Source organism: Nycticebus coucang, chromosome 15 (genome assembly GCF_027406575.1).
Source record: "Nycticebus coucang isolate mNycCou1 chromosome 15, mNycCou1.pri, whole genome shotgun sequence".
NCBI lineage: Eukaryota > Metazoa > Chordata > Mammalia > Primates > Lorisidae > Nycticebus > Nycticebus coucang.
The window spans coordinates 68,363,874-68,380,883 of record NC_069794.1 but is presented as its reverse complement, the minus strand read 5'-3'; the positions used below and the strand labels follow the sequence as shown (position 1 = coordinate 68,380,883).

The 17,010-nt window shown below is 35.9% G+C and overlaps 1 protein-coding gene across 3 annotated transcripts in view; it reads left to right on the top strand.

The window, feature by feature from the left end:
• ZMYM2 (zinc finger MYM-type containing 2) overlaps window positions 1-16,794 on the top strand; it is a 110,594-nt gene extending 93,800 nt beyond the window's left edge. For all 3 annotated transcript variants that reach the window (XM_053563364.1, XM_053563361.1, XM_053563360.1), the window contains 6 exons: window positions 778-946; window positions 1,140-1,291; window positions 12,474-12,588; window positions 13,517-13,768; window positions 14,059-14,179; window positions 15,920-16,794. In XM_053563364.1, coding sequence (XP_053419339.1) covers window positions 778-946; window positions 1,140-1,291; window positions 12,474-12,588; window positions 13,517-13,768; window positions 14,059-14,179; window positions 15,920-16,112 — 1,002 coding nt within the window. In that variant the 3' untranslated portion in view covers window positions 16,113-16,794. The remainder of the gene's footprint in view (window positions 1-777; window positions 947-1,139; window positions 1,292-12,473; window positions 12,589-13,516; window positions 13,769-14,058; window positions 14,180-15,919) is intronic.
• The last annotated feature ends 216 nt before the right edge of the window (window positions 16,795-17,010 follow it).

Below are 17,010 nucleotides of genomic sequence, written 5' to 3'. Positions count from 1 at the left end.
TTGTTGAAAAGTTCTGAAGTTTCTCACATTAATATTTAGGTTACTAGTTTATTAATAGTCTTGCGTTTATTTTCTTATCATTGGTGACTCTTATAGCAGCATTTAATACGATTTTATTGTACAAAATGATTTTGCAGAAACATCACATTCCTGGAAATACATTTCAAGAAATGTTATAGATAACTATTGTCAGATTCAGGAATACCAGCCAGTTCTAAGCAACTAAATGTTGACACTTAAACAATGTGGGGGTTAGGAGCACTGACCACACCCCTTCACCCCTGGCCCACTCCACCTCCCCCCATTAAATTTACTTGTAACTTCTGACTCCCTCAAAACTACCTAATAGCCTACTGTTGATTAGAAGCTTTTCCCATAGCATAGACAGTCTGTTAACACTTTTTTTATATACTGCATTCTTCCGATAAATAAGTGAGAGCCAAAGTTATCAAGAAAAATCATAAGGAAGATAAAGTTTATTTACCGTTCATTAAGTGAAAGTGGGTCATCATAAAAGTCTTCTCATGGACATCTTCACATTAAGGAGGGGTTAGTCTTGCTATCTCAGGGGCACTAGAAGGAAGAGGAGGTAGAGGAGAGACAGGTACACTCAATGTAACTTTATTGAAAAAAATCTGCATGTAAGTGGACCCATGTAGGTCAAACCTGTGTTAAGGGTCAATTATAATTTGCTTTTGGTGAGAGATGGCATACAATAAAGTCATCACTTAACATAGGCTAAAAAAGCAAAGATTTTACTGTGCTGTTTTACTACAGGGAGCCAAGAGAAAAGCTGTGTCAGGATACCAGTCTCATGATGATAGTTCTGACAATTCAGAATGCAGCTTTCCTTTCAAATATACATATGGCGTCAATGCATGGAAACACTGGGTAAAAACTAGGCAACTTGATGAAGATCTTCTGATATTAGATGAGCTAAAATCTCGTAAGTGTTTTCATTTCTCTTAAGACCTTTTTAAAATCAACATTCCTACCTTTAAAGAAATAAAAATGTGGTTTAAAATGATTCTAAGAATGCATTTTATTTTAAAGTTTTTTATGCATGAAAAAAATAATTTCAGAAAGTTTCTTAATAATGACATTCAATAATAGCAATTTTTAATTTTAATTCTTTTTAGCTAAATCAGTAAAGTTAAAAGAGGATCTGCTCTCTCACACCACAGCTGAGCTTAACTATGGGTTAGCTCATTTTGTTAATGAGATCCGACGCCCAAATGGAGAGAGTTATGCACCTGACAGCATCTATTACCTTTGCCTTGGAATACAGGAGGTTAGTATTTTGAAGGCTGCTTTCAAATACAACTTTTATAAAAAAAGTGGTACTTCAGATTATTTAAGGTAGCTTTATGAAACCTCTATTGGCTTTTACTAAGAAAGAATTTCATCTTGTGTTTCTGCTCCTGAAAACCTTCAAGTTCTCCAAAAGTATATACCAAAACCAGAAAGAGTTATGCGGAAAAACAGGGTATGGGTAGGTCACTCACAATTCATTCATCTTTTGTAACAGGTCCAACAAACCAAGTTGTATGTTTGCCACATATTTATAAATGATAATATATATATGCATATATGTAATAGGTAATCATTGCTTCCTTACCAAATGCAAATAATTGAATGCCTCATGATGTGTAGCCACATACGAACAGAAAGTGTCTTTACTTCTGAATAATGTGTTTCACCATATGGTTTCTGATGTTTTGACAACTTATTAAATAGTATATACCTAATCATTAATTCTTTGGAATCATTTCATAAAAATGGGCCACTCCTTAGGGGCTTTAAATAAACTTCATCCACATGTCTATGAATTTGAGCAAGTTCTGTTTCCTATAATAAACATGAAGATCAACTTTTAAGTAATGACCTCCAGTTCTGAGCAAGTTGCACAGGCTTGAGTCCAGAGGTCAGAAAGGATTTCCAGCTTCACATCCTATGTATTCTGAAATGTGGAAGATCACAGGGAGCTCTCTTTTGAGTTTTGTTTATAGGCCTAAGATTCAATGTTATTCTGTTAACACCTATTAGATAATGAAATAAGTTACTGAAGAAAACTAGAACTGTCTTCATTTGTATTTTATTTATTTTCTCTTGAGAATAGAAATTTGCCTAAGATTTCCAGAGAGAGAACGAAGGAGGGAGAGATGGGGAAAGGAAGAGCGGAGAGAGGGAAGGAGGGAAGAAGGTGGGGGGGTGGGGCCTTGGTGTGTGCCACACCTTTTGGGGGCAAGACATGATTGCAAGAGGGACTTTGCCTAACAAATGCAATCAGTGTGATCTGGTTTATTGTACCCTCAATGAATCCCCAACAATTAAAAAAAAAAAAAAAAGAAATTTGCCTAAGATTTCTGTATATGATGGTGGGTAAACAGTGCGTGGCTGTAAATTACTGTGTATTTCGGGGCCACCACATATATTAAGTAGCAAGCTTAAAAAAATACAAAAGGTTTTACTTTTTCTTATTCCCCTTTGATAGATTTACAGATACTTTGAGCATCAGGCTTAGATGGTGATATAGGTCTACCATTCCAAAATCTCCAAACATAAAACATATTTTTTTCATGAAAATGCAGTGATAGCTAAAATTGAATTTACGATGCATTGATTTCATGTTTTATTTTATTTCCTATCAGCTCTCTGCTTGCTGTCATGAATAAAATGTCTACTTCTGCTAAGTGAACTTTTAAAATTTATACTTGTCTTTGAAAAAAAAAAAACTGCAGTGACAGTAACACCTCACTTGAATTATAAAGCTATTGTTTTTATTTATTACAGTTAATATTCATTCACAGACTGTAACTATATAGAATTTACTGCGGAATTGTTAATGTTTCTGAGTAAGCACTGGGTACTTACCCAGATCACTCTAGGAATATTATGTAATTTGTACATGCCCTACATTCCCCCTCTAACATCCAAAATATTATGAATTCCAAAACATACTACCCAGTGGATCTGTCCCGGGGTTTGTATACTTGTGTGTACTTTTCCCTCTCTTCCTTTTTTATTTACCAAGCAGTTAAACAAAAGTAAAGAAGGAATAGCATTTATGAATACTGAGTATAAGAGAAATCATCTCAGTCCTCTGGTTTCAGAACAAGTTATTTGTTACATACATATCCCTTCTTACTCTCTCTTGTACTATGCCCTGCTATCCACATAGTAGGCAGGCTATTGTTGAGCTGGCTGGTTGTCATGACTTTAATGCAACAAACCTGTAGATGCTGTTTTTGGCTACTTCTGATTGTGTGTGTGTATTTATTAAGGTGGTGAGACAGGGTCATACTTTAAAAGGCTTCTGCTAGGAGCATAGCTTAAAAATTTATGTTTATTAAAATATTAGCGTTAACTTAAGTGTAGCTGTAGTTGGCTTTATGTATTATATGTATTATTCGTATGTATCACACATTCAGGAAAGTTTCTGAGATTTATCAGGCCAGGTTTCTGTGGTGGACCCCCTGGATCTGAAATAATCTCTTTAGAGGTTTGAGTAATGGTGTAACCTGTATATCAGGGCCTTGTTCTTCTCATTCTCCAAGGTAAAGTATTTCTGAGAGAAAAGTCCATGGTATGAACATGAGAAATAATTCTTTTCTTTTTTCAAAAATTTCAGATTAATATATGAGGGTACAGACAATTAGGTTTCATCATTTGTGTTTGTTAGGTAAGATCCAAGTTGTAGTTGTGCTCCTCCTCCCAGAAGGTGTGCCATATCTCACCATCTTGTGTGCCTGTTAGGTGGGAGCACAGTACTTGCCCTCCCTTCACCCCCACACTTGAGTTTAATTGTGTTTTTCTCTTTTGTGAACGTGTATTTGTTTGTCTACTGGTTTCATGTTGGTTAGTATTGAGTATATGGGATACTTCCTTTTCCATTCTTGTAATACTTTATAAGGAGAATGTTTTCTGGCTCCATCCAGGTTAATACAAAATATGTAAAGTCTCCAGCTTTTTTATGGCTGAGTAGTATTACAAGGTATATATACACCACAGTTTTACTAATCCATTCAGTATTCTTTTTAAGGACTGGAAAGTTTGACAATTCTATACAGGAAGGGAGGTGAACCAATCTGCTTCTTTCATTTTTTTTTTTTTTTTTTTCTGAAGCAATTGCCAAGATTTCTGTAGTAGGATTGAAGGTCAGAGAAGTAATACCAGTAATCAAGTTCATTTATAGCTTTTATTGGCTCTGGGTTTATTTCTTGCAGATAAGAATCTTGATTATGTATGTTTACCACTCCGCAATTAGAACCACAAGCCGTATGTTATAAACATTTTTAAGTGTATAGTTCAATTATATTGCATACATTCACCCACTATATATCTTCAGAACTCTTTTTATCTTGTAAAACTAAAACTCCATATTCATTAAATAATAACTTCCTATTTCCTTCTCCACCAACCCCTGGCAACCACTATTCTACTTTCTGTCTCTGAATTTGACCCCTCTGATTGCCTCATGTAAATGGAATCACAGTATTCTTTTGTATCTGGCTTATTTCTCTTAGCATAATATCCTCCAGGTTTTGTCCATTTTGTAGCATGTATCAGAATTTCCTTACTTTTTAAAATAGGTTCTTTATATTAACAATAAATGTTTCCTCAGAAAGATTGATTTACTACTGAACTTTATACTTAATGGTTAAGATGGTAATTTTTATGTTTAAAAACCACAGTTTTTAAAATTATATACTATTTCATTATTGTACACATTTTACAGACTTGATTTGTTTTTAAAGACTATAGTATTTATATACAGCTTTAAAAATAATCCTACAACTCAGTAAAGCTAAGATATCTAAAATATGCTTTCCAGAAATCAGTGCTGTTTAATATTATTACTTCAAGGTTGTATACTGAAATAGAGGCTATTTTTTGGAAGTGTGTGCCATGTTTACTGTCGATTTATTTTGTTCACATCTGACAATAAAAACAAGATACTGTGGAAAGGAAGTATGTTTTTTTTTTTTTTTGATACAAGTATAGTAGGAATAACATTTTTTTTTTTTTGGAAAGGACTAAGTCTTGTGAATGTATAGAGGAATAAGTAGCCACTTCTGTTTTCTACATTGAAAATACAAATATAATTGTGAATATTTAACTGATACTACATGAAAGGGGAGCACAGTTATTTTTCCCTTCCGTCACAAACAAAACACCTGATTTCCCCCGTCCTCCGATTTTGTGTGGGAAGAATGGTTATTTTTATTTATTTTTTATTTTTACTTTTTTGAGACAGAGTCTCACTTTGTCACCCTCAATAGAGTGCCGTGGTGTTGTATCTCATAGTAGCCTCAAACTCTTGGGCTCAAGCGATCCTCTTACCTCAGCCTCTCAAGTTGCTGGGACTACAGGTGCCCACCACAATGCTGGGTACTTTTATAGACAGAATTTTGCTCCTGCTCAGGCTGGTTAGAACTCATGAGCTCAAGCGATCTGTCTGCCTTGGCTTCCCAGAATGCTAGGATTATAGGTGTGGGCCACCATGCCCGGCCTGGAAGGATGGTTATCATTGAATGTTGCTATAATACAGAAATCTCAGAACCCTACAATAACCATCAATAACATTTTGAAATTATTGTTTTACATTTTACATATGTGAAATGTCCCTCCCATCAAATTATCATAAATAGAAATGCAGACATCCTTTTTCCTTAATGCCTCTTCTTTATCATTATTAGCTAGATGGTTATACTTCTCTGTGTTTTTTATAAACTTGGCAAAAGATATTACTCCATCTAAGAACATGAGATCCTATTATATACTTTAACCTCTTTCTTTCTCTCCCTCTAATTTCTTATACATTGTGGCAGCCTCTCTAAGTCTAGTAGAGCAGACCTGTGTATGTGTTTCATTGTATGATTTATCGCAATTAATTCAGTCATTTCCAAAATGATGAGCATTCCCTTTGTTTTTTGAGACAAAGTCTCACTCTGTTGCCCTGGGTATAGTGCCACTGGCATCACTGTAACCTGAAACTCCTGGGCTCAAGGGATCCTTCCACCTCAGTCTCCAGAGTAGCTGGGACTATAGCTGAGTGCTACTGCACCCAGCTAATCAGGGGCCTTACTCTTCCTCAGGCTTGTCTTGAACTCCTGAGCTCAGGCAGTCCTCCTGCCTTGGACTCCCAGAGTGCTGTGATTACAAGCATGAGCCACCACATCCAGGCTCCTCTTGTTTTGTAAAACATGGCTATTACAGACAATGTGCACTCTCTTTTCTTCTCTTCCCTAAATCTTCTATAATCATCCTAAAGAACTGATGCTTTTATTTCTGAGATATGATTCCTGAAAAGGTATTGTTGGATCATAAGAAAAATATATTTTTGATTTTTAAAGTTAGCAGCAGATTTCTTTCCAGAAAGGTTGGGGATCTTTTTGTGTTATTGGCCATTTGCATTTGCTTTTCTATGAGTTGGCTTATCTTTCAGTTGTTTATCCTTTTTAGTTGGTAAGAGTTTCTTGTTTTTTTTTTGGTTTTTTTTTTTAATTTTTTTTTTTTTTATTGTTGGGGATTCATTGAGGGTACAATGAGCCAGTTACACTGATTGCAATTGTTAGGTAAAGTCCCTCTTGCAATCATGTCTTGCCCCCATAAAGTGTGACACACACTAAGGCCCCACCCCCCTCCCTCCATCCCTCTTTCTGCTTCCCCCCCCATAAACTTAATTGTCATTAATTGTCTTCATATCAAGATTGACTACATAGGATTCATGCTTCTCCATTTTTGTGATGCTTTACTAAGAATAATGTCTTCCACTTCCATCCAGGTTAATACGAAGGATGTAAAGTCTCCATTTTTTTTAATAGCTGAATAGTATTCCATGGGAGTTTCTTGTTTTTTATAAATGGTAGGAAAGCCTTTGTCATTTCCCCAAATTTTTGTCTAGAATTTTTAGTTTTTACTTGTTACATGTTAAGTCTTCTATATGGAGGAATGTGGATTTTTATTTTTTCACTTTTAAGCATGTAGAAATGGGTTTTTTAAGAAGAGTAAACTCTATTTTATTAAATTTAAAATTCATGTCCCTTATGTGGTTTGTTAATTTAAATTCTGTGTAAATGGGTAGTTTTTAAGTAATTACAATACATAGAACATTTCTAAACTTTAATCTTTATTCAGAGGGTCTTAAGAATTTGCTTTTTTTTTTTATAGCAGTGATGAAATCCTTTCATTGGTTAATTCAGCAAATGTTTAAGTATTATTGTATGTTGGACACTGGACATAAGTAGGCTTTGGAGAGAAGTGTGTCCATGGCTTAACATTTTCTGTTTATTGCTTTTAATGCACTGCTACATGACTGACACGTCATCCAATCCCCTGAACAACCTTACTATAATTATCACTATTTTTTGATAAGGATGTGGAGTTAAGTAATATAATGAATCTGGTGAGCAGTTTGATGTAAAAGCTCCTATAATATGTATGTTACACTTAAGAAATGGAAATACAAATAATCTTTGGGAATATATTTACAAATAATATTTAGATAGTCCTATGCTCATTTTATGCTGGTAGCACAGAACTGTGATATCATATGAAAAAATACAGCAATGTAGAAAACATTGAGTTTTAAAATACACGTAGAAATTTTCCTAGGCAGAAATGATGAGGAGAGGACCATGACATTACAAGAAGAGATTTATAAACATATATACAAGGGCAGTTTTCCCGGCTGGAGTGTACAATATGTAGTGAAGAGAGCTTTAGAGTGATTGGGAGGGCATGCGAGGCAGGCAAGTGTCAGACCACGGAGAGAATGATTAGATGTTTGGAATTGCTCTTTTGTCTAGAATCAAACATGAAAATGTTTTAAATATTTTTTGGTGGGGGGGGGGGCAGACTCTCACCTTATCACCCTCAGTAGAGTGCTATGGCGTCACAGCTTACGCAGCAACCTCCAGCTCTTGGGCTAGGGCGATTCTCTTGCTTCAGCCTCCCAAGTACCTGGGACGACAGGCTTCCTGCCACAACACCTGGCTATTTTTGTTGCATTTGCCACAGCTGTTTTAGCTAGCCGGGGCTGGGTTTGAATCTGTCATGCTCGGTATGGGGCCGGCGCCCTACCCACTGAGCCACAGGCGCTGCCTGAAAATGTTCTAAAATTTTTTTTTTTTTATTGTTGGGGATTCATTGAGGGTACAATAAGTCAGGTTACACTGATTGCATTTGTTAGGTAAAGTCCCTCTTGCAATCATGTCTTGCCCCCAGAAGGTGTGGCACACACCAAGGCCCCACCCCTCTCCCTCGTTCCCTCTCTCTGCTTTCCCCCCTACCCCTCCCATGACCTTAATTGTCATTAATTGTCCTCATATCAAAATTGAGTACATAGGATTCATGCTTCTCCATTCTTGTGATGCTTTACTAAGAATAATGTCTTCCACTTCCATCCAGGTTAATACGAAGGATGTAAAGTCTCCATTTTTTTTAATAGCTGAATAGTATTCCATGGTATACATATACCACAGCTTGTTAATCCATTCCTGGGTTGGTGGGTATTTAGGCTGTTTCCACATTTTGGCGATTGTAAATTGAGCTGCAATAAACAGTCTAGTACAAGTGTCCTTATGATAAAAGGATTTTTTTCCTTCTGGGTAGATGCCCAGTAATGGGATTGCAGGATCAAATGGGAGGTCTAGGTTGAGTGCTTTGAGGTTTCTCCATCCTTCCTTCCAGAAAGGTTGTACTAGTTTGCAGTCCCACCAGCAGTGTAAAAGTGTTCCCTTCTCTCCACATCCATGCCAGCATCTGCAGTTTTGAGATTTTGTGATGTGGGCCATTCTCACTGGGGTTAGATGGTATCTCAGAGTGGTTTTAATTTGCATTTCTCTAATATATAGGGATGATGAACATTTTTTCATATGTTAGCCATTCGTCTGTCTTCTTTAGAGAAGGTTCTATTCATGTCTCTTGCCCATTGATATATGGGATTGTTGGCTTTTTTCATGTGGCTTAATTTGAGTTCTCTATAGATCTGTTTTAAATATTTTTAAAGATCACACTCAATGTTATTTTTCTTGGACATAGGCCACTGGAGGCTGGTATGTTTTCATTGAAACTCAAACTATTGTATAGAACTACTAATTTGTAGCTAAACTATAAGTCTCTAAGTTACCTGTAGGGACTTATAAGTAAAATCTCTTAATAGCCCTCAAATTATGAATGTCTTATATTCCCAATATTTATTTTAATTTTATAAATTCTTATGTATACTGCTAGGCATAATTGGTTTCTTGCTTTAGCTAGCTCTCTAAGACATTCTTTGACAATATATGGCTAAACAAACATTAACAGTCTGGACATGTTTTTCACTTATTAGCTATATTATATGGGACTTGAATTGTGCTTCTAAATACCAGTACCATAATTTCTGTTTAAGTAAATAGATATTGATTAATAGGATGCTTTGACCTACAAAGCATTTTTAGGCTGGAAAAACAAAGCCCTTGAAATGTGGCTCAAGACCCCATCTCTACTAAAAACATCATTTAGTGAGCTTAGTAGATTTTGGCTTGTTATTGCTAAAGTCGTGAACGTACATAAAAATTATTTTCCCTTTGCTAGACTCACAAATGAAAATACACATTTCTCTTATTTTTGTTGTTTTATGGTAAGACCACCACATAAATTGTTGTCCTAAACTTTAGTGATTGTTTTATGTAATGTGCAACTAAGTTTGCATTTTAAAAAGTCTAGAGATGCTTAGATTGAATCACGATACTGTATATTAAAACCAATTCATTAACACTTCATTGATTGCCAGGATTTTATCAATTGATCTGTCATCCTATTTGAAAGGCATTAATTATAAGTTTTTGTTCTACTATTTTGGAATTTTTGCTGGCTAATATTCCTTCTGACAAACGAGTAACATTAGATCAACGTAAATGATGACACTCTAGCCTAGGGTATATCATTATTATAGAGAGATGAGCTGTCACTATGTTGCCCAGGTTAGTCTTGACTCTTGGCCTAAAGTGATTCTCCCACTGGGCTAGAATTATAGGCATGAACTACCACACCCGGCTAGAATAGGTTTTGATTAATATATATATGGTATACATTTTTCCTTTCTTTTATTTTTCACATGCCTGAGAAAGTAGATTTTTGGTAGACAGCATATTGAGCCTTACATTAATTAAAAAAGCAAAAAGTCCAACTTCGGCCAGATGCAGTGGCTTTCATTTATAATCCTAGTCCTTTCTTACAGGCTGAGGTGGGAGGATCTCAGAAGTCCAAGAGTTTAAGACCACTCTGTTCTAACTGGAATTTCTGTGTTGGGTCCTTTATCTCTAGGTTTGGAATGGAACCGTGGACCACAGGAATAAACAAAAGGACAGGATTTACTGACAGAAAGATTGATAAGCAAAAGAGGGAGAATAGAACTGCCAACAGTAGGGGGCTGGTCCAAGTTGGAAGCCCCTGTTGGGGGCCTTCTGTCCAGACGGTTATATGTTGTTTTTCCTATATTGCAGCCTGAGGGTTTGGGGAATGTATGTTCAAAATAGGGCACAATTTGGCCAGAGGCCTGCAGGCAGAAAATAATCCTAAAATTAGCAAGGGGGTTCTGTCCTTGCAGTCCTTGCCCCGGGTTAGGCAGTAGGGTGAATCCTCCCTACTCCCAGAGGAACCACCCAGATGAGATACCAATCAGGCTGCCTTTTTGTTTGTTTTTGTGACCTTGCTTGAGCCCAGAGAATGTAGCCTATTTGTGTCTAGAGATGGAGTTCTGTGATGATATTTATTTCTGAGCTCACCCAGGCCTAGAAAATGGGGGGGTCCCTGTCCAGCCCTGAATGGTGGAACCCTGTATCACCATCTCTACAGAAAACATGAAAAATTAACTGGGCATGGTGGCATGTGCCTGTTGTCCCAGCTACTTGAAAAGGCTGAGGCAGGTGGATTGCTTGAACTCAAGTGTCTAAGGTTGCTGTGAACTATGATGATGCCACTGTACCATAGCCAGTCAATAGAGCAAGACCCTGTCTTGGGGGAAGAAAAAAGAAGCAATCTAACTTTGTCTGTCTTTTAATTGATGTGTTTAGATGAGAGACCAACAGACTTTTAAAATAAAAGACCAGATAGTAAACGTTTTCTGTTTCACAGGCCTTGTTTGTATTGTAGAACCATTCAACTCTGCCTTTATAGCATGAAAGGTACATAGACCTTATGCAAATAAACCAGTGTCTATATTCCAAGAAAACTTTATTTGTAGTGGGTCAGATGTGGCTCAAGGGCTCTACTTTGTCCACCCTGGTTTAGACTTTATCCATTAGTGTACTTACTGCTGTCATGGAATTAAAATCTGTTGTCCTACTGGTTTTATAGTCTTATCTGCTTTTTTTTTTTCTTTTACTGTTTTCTTTTTAATTTATCTTCACTCTTGGTATATTATTTGTCCCTCTTAAAAGTTTTTTTATTGGTCATCCTAGAATTTACAGTATACCTATTTAATTAACCATTATTTACCTTCATATAAGTACTGCACAATAACTGATTGTACCACTGGAGCTCCTATTTACCTTCAAATAATATCATGCTACTTGTAGTTTAAGCTATAGGCTTGGCGCCTACAGCTTAGTGAGTAGGGCGCCAGACACATGCACCGAGGCTGGCGGGTTTGAGCCCAGGTTGGGCCTGCTAAACAACGACAACCGCAACAAAAAGATAGCCAGCATTGTGGCAGGCGCCTATAATCTCAGCTACTTGGGAGGCTGAGGCAAGAGAATCACTTAAAGCCAAGAGTTTGAGGTTGCCGTGAGCTGTGACGCCATGGTACTCTACTAAAGGTGACATAGACTCTGTCTCAAAAAAAAAAAAAAAAAGCCTTACAACAGTATACTCAGATTACCCCCAAATCCTGCCTCCCATTCTTTGTACTGTTGTTACCATACAAGTTACTTAAATATTTTTTTATTTTTAAATCCCACTATTTTAACTTTAGTGTTTAAATTACTCTGTAACAGTCTTCATTCTTAAGATTCAAGGGCTTTGACAGTAATAAGATTCATAAGTATAGTGGCTCACAGGTAGAGAATTAAGCAAATAGAGACAATAAGAAAAACATAAACTTGACAAAGCCAGGGACATTTCATCCCATCTTTATTCTGCTCGGTGTTTTTCTTTAATCATTAATTACTCTTACTTGAAAGTTTAAATTTTTCTTTATGCACTAGATGATAAACATTGGGGTCATATACTCTATTAGTTGTCTGACAGACTGAAGATTCTCATTATGTACTCTGGAGTATATGTTTCAGCTTTGAGTATTTTGAGCAGCAGATTAGTTGGTAATGTTTGGTTCTTTATGATTTCTACCAGTTTGTGTCTCATGTTTTAATAATGTGCTTGCTTTTCTTAGACATAAATTGTTAATTTTTTCCTTAAGAAACAATGTAATATGTTCACTCTTTAAAATCAGCTGGTTTTCATTTAAAAAATTTTTTTTTTTTTAGTACTTGTGTGGTAGTAATCGAAAAGACAACATATTTATTGATCCAGGATATCAGACATTTGAACAAGAATTGAATAAAATACTCCGGAGTTGGCAACCAAGCATACTTCCAGATGGTAATGCTATTTTAAATAAAGGTGTTGGTAATGTGATACTGGGATTATTCTTACAGAGTATGTTAAACTAATTAGGAAGTTGGCTTGGCACAGTGGCTCATGCTTGCAATCCTAGCACTCTTAGAGGCCAAGGCAGATGGATTGCTTGAACTCAGGAGTTCAGGGCTAGTCTGAGCAAGAGTGAGACCCCGTCTCTGCTAAAAAAGAAAAACTAGCCAGGCATTGTGGTGGGCACCTGTAGTCTCAGCTAATTGGGAGGCTGAGGCAGGAAGATCTCTTAAACCCAAGAGTTTGAGGTTGTTATGAGTTGTGATGCCATGGCACTCTAACCAGGGCAACAGTGTGAGACTTTCTGTCTCTCTCTCAAAATAAATAAATAGAATAATTAGGAAGTCATATAAATTAGCGTATTTTTCTGAGTGCTCATGAGTTCATATGATATTCATCTCTTGTTGAATAAACTTTATAAACTAATGTTTATGAAGCTTTGTAAGAATTGTGACCTACTTTCTCTGGAGTAAGAGACTGGATGCTGTATCTTCAGCCCTCCAGTGGAGATTCTGATATGAATTTTTTGTAAACCACTGTTTCAGATGTGTGAAGAAAATGTGAATGTATATGGAATCACCTAGTTTTTCAGGAATTCTACAGGTTTATATTCCATTCTAACCATTGCCTGCTTCTCCTGAAGAACAGAGGCAGACATCCAGTCCCTATTCCAGAGACGATAGTTCCATAGTCTGGTGTTTCCTAGCCTCTGTACTGTTAGAGCTTTGTAGGTAATTCCAAAACTCATTTCATTTGACCTGGTGTGAATGGAGGATTGCTAATAGGTTTGTTCCTACATTAATATTATCTGCTTCTAGATGGTCAAATGAAAACTGTTTTATTTGTTATAATTCTTTTAAAATAGTTCTCTCTATTTAAGGGTCAATATTCTCTCGAGTTGAAGAAGACTATCTCTGGAGGATAAAACAACTAGGATCACACTCTCCAGTAGCTCTTCTGAATACACTGTTCTACTTTAACACTAAGTATTTTGGCCTGAAAACAGTGGAACAACACTTAAGACTTTCCTTTGGCACTGTGTTTAGGCATTGGAAAAAAAATCCTTTAACAATGGAAAACAAAGCATGTCTTCGATACCAAGTGTCTTCCTTATGTGGAACAGATAACGAAGGTAGTGTATGTGTGTGTTTTTATTTTCAGATTATCTGTGGTAGGAATATACAAACACAAACTTTGCCTTGCTGGGTCACTTGCTAAGAGCCTGAGGATCGTCATTTTTATAAAATAAACTATGTCTTCTTCAGATGTCTTTGTTCCTTCTGTTTGAATAGTGGAAGCCATAACTTAAAACTCTGAAGGATACCTAGTCTCATTCCACTAAGAATGAATAGTACTCTCTGGATGTTTGCTTCTATTCTTCAAGATTAGTTCTAGGAGGTTTATTTAATTTTATTTTTTAAGATAAAATTACTACTGGAAAAAGAAAACATGAAGATGATGAGCCAGTATTTGAACAAATTGAAAACACAGCCAATCCTTCCAGATGTCCTGTGAAAATGTTTGAATGCTACTTGTCTAAAAGGTGAGTGTTAATGATACTTTAACCTATTTAAATGGTAGTATAAGGTAGTTGGTTTGAATATAACAATATCAAGAGGTGTCATTTTTTTACTGATGCTTTTTCTTTCTTCACTTATATCAAGTCCATTCAGTTACAACTTTTTATATGAAATACCTGTCATGTACGTCATACTTTAGTATTCAAGCATTTATTAAGAAATCACTCTATTAAAAAAACTACTACTACTGTCATCTCTTTTTAAATTATAGCAGTTCCAATGACTGTGCAAAGCAGGGGTACAAACTTGAGAAAATGGCCTTTTCTAAAAGATGGGAGTGATGTACTGAAAGTACTATACTTTTTCAGTATTCCATTGGTGCTTTTCCAAGTCTGAGACTAATAGGCATTTTAAAAAATTTAATTCAAATCAATGAAATGTTTAGCAACATTTTATGCTTGTCCATTGTTTTAAGTAAGCACTCTCTGTTTTTCAAAAGGTGAGCATAAACTCAGAATGTACTTCCTTATTTCAACAGTTTTATAAATCACAGGTCCCTAAGATGGCCCTCAAGAACTTCAAAATACAGTGATGTCACCTATAGGATGATAGTGGTACAGGTGAATATCCCTTATCCAAAATGTTTGGACTAGAAGTGTATCAGATTTTGGATTTTTTGGATTTTGGAATATTTGCATATACATATTAGAGATCTTGGGGATGGGGTCAGAATTTAAGCACAATTCATTTATGTTTCATATACACCTTATACATATAGGTTGAGGTAATTTTATTTTCCCCTTGGGGATGCCGAACAAACTGTGTGTTGTGCTCCTACATTTTGACTGCAACCCCTTCACGTGGAGTCATGTGTAGAATTTTCCACTGTGGTGTCATGTTGGTGGTCAAAAAGTTTCAGATTTTGGGGCAGCACCTGTGGCTCAGTGACTAGGGCCCTGGCCCCATGTACTGAGGGTGGTGGATTCAAACCCGGCCTCTGCCAAACTGTAACAAAAAATAGCCGGGCGTTGTAGCGGCTGCCTGTAAATCCCAGCTACTGGGGAGGCTGAGGCAAGAGAATCGCCTAAGCCCAAGAGTTGGAGGTTGCTGTGAGCTGTGATGCCACAGTAGTCTACCGAGGGTGACAGAGTGAGATTCTGTCTCAAAAAAAAAAAAATGGTTTCAGATTTTGGATTTGGGGATTAGATACGGTCAACCAGTGTTTAATACTATAATTTAGGGTAGCGCTATTTGGCTGCAACAGTGTCAGGGCTCTTACATTGATGATAACTATTTGTTAGGAAGAATTTTTTATCTCAGTATTATTTTGTTAATATTTAAGTTGATATTTAAATTAAGTTTCTGTTGTGTAATGCTGTAAGTTTTTTTATATGCTACTTCATTAATTTTATGACATGTTTTTCACAATTTGTGAAACTTGGATGCCTGGTTAAATTGATGCATCATAAAATCATAATTTGACAGTGTTTTGCTTGTTTAGTGGAAACATTAACATAAGGAATAGTGTATCTACTGATAAGTGTCTTGAATTCAGTGAAATACAGAGTTTCCGTAGGACATAATGTGTTTATAACAGAAGATGACTTTTGAGAATATTTTAATGACTAATGTAGGTGATGAGACAGGGTCTTGCCACATATGTGATTAGTGCAATCTGAACTATACTTGAAAGAAGAAAAGTTGTGGGAAGTTTTGTATATATGTTTTGCAAAATTGACTTTTTCTCTTCTTTTCCCCCAAAGTCCACAGAATCTTAATCAGAGAATGGATGTTTTTTATTTGCAACCAGAATGCTCTAGTTCTACAGATAGCCCTGTCTGGTATACATCTACTTCACTGGACCGAAACACCTTGGAAAATATGCTTGTACGGGTTCTTCTAGTAAAAGATATTTATGATAAAGACAATTATGAACTGGATGAAGACACAGACTAAAAAGAAACATGTCGGAAGCAATCGGGATAAAACAGCATTAGATAGTCATGCTGCTAGATCTTTATTATGGAAAACATTTCAAGTTTACTCCTTCTGTTTTGAGTTTTGTAGCAGTGTACCCACACTGGGTATTACCATGTAAATAATCTGTGAGTGAAAGTTGCCATTATTCTATGTAGTGGTTTTAGGATACTTAACAAATACATTCAAATTCTTTTTTTATTATTATTTATTTGATTAGGTATGTTTGTAACTTTTTACATTACAAAATATGAATGAGAATGTGCCATGTATAATTTTTTTCTTGTAGTAAGAAACATCCATATTGCACAACTCTACTGTTGCAAAGTTTCCTCGAAAGAGGACTCTTACTGGTTTCTTAACCAAGATGGTTGTCTATGGGTAGCACTACTAAAAGTTTAGAACTTGCAGTGTCTTTCAGAATTTTTAAAATAAACTGTAAACTAATAGGCTGGGGGTTTTGTTTTTTTTTGGGGGGGGGTTGTTTGTTTGTTTGTTTTATGTTTTAGTTACTGAAGCCTTACAAGGTTATGTAGAGAGAAACCATCTTCTGTACCAAAAATAGACAAGAGAATGCTGTCAATATTGGTGTACTGTAATGTGAATCTATACTGGTGAAAACAACTTTTTGTTTCCCTTATTAAAACCTTAGTGTCCTTTTCTCATTTGTGGCTTTCTGCATCACCCTAATCAATAAGAAAAAAAAAAAAAATATATATATATATATATATATGTGTGTGTGTATGTATGTGTGTGTATATATATATATATATAAAGAATGACTATAAGTTAGAAACAAGACCATCAAGACATTTTCTTTGTAAAAATGTCTGATGAAAATATAAAATTTTATTTTCTTCTGTCAGCCATAAGTATC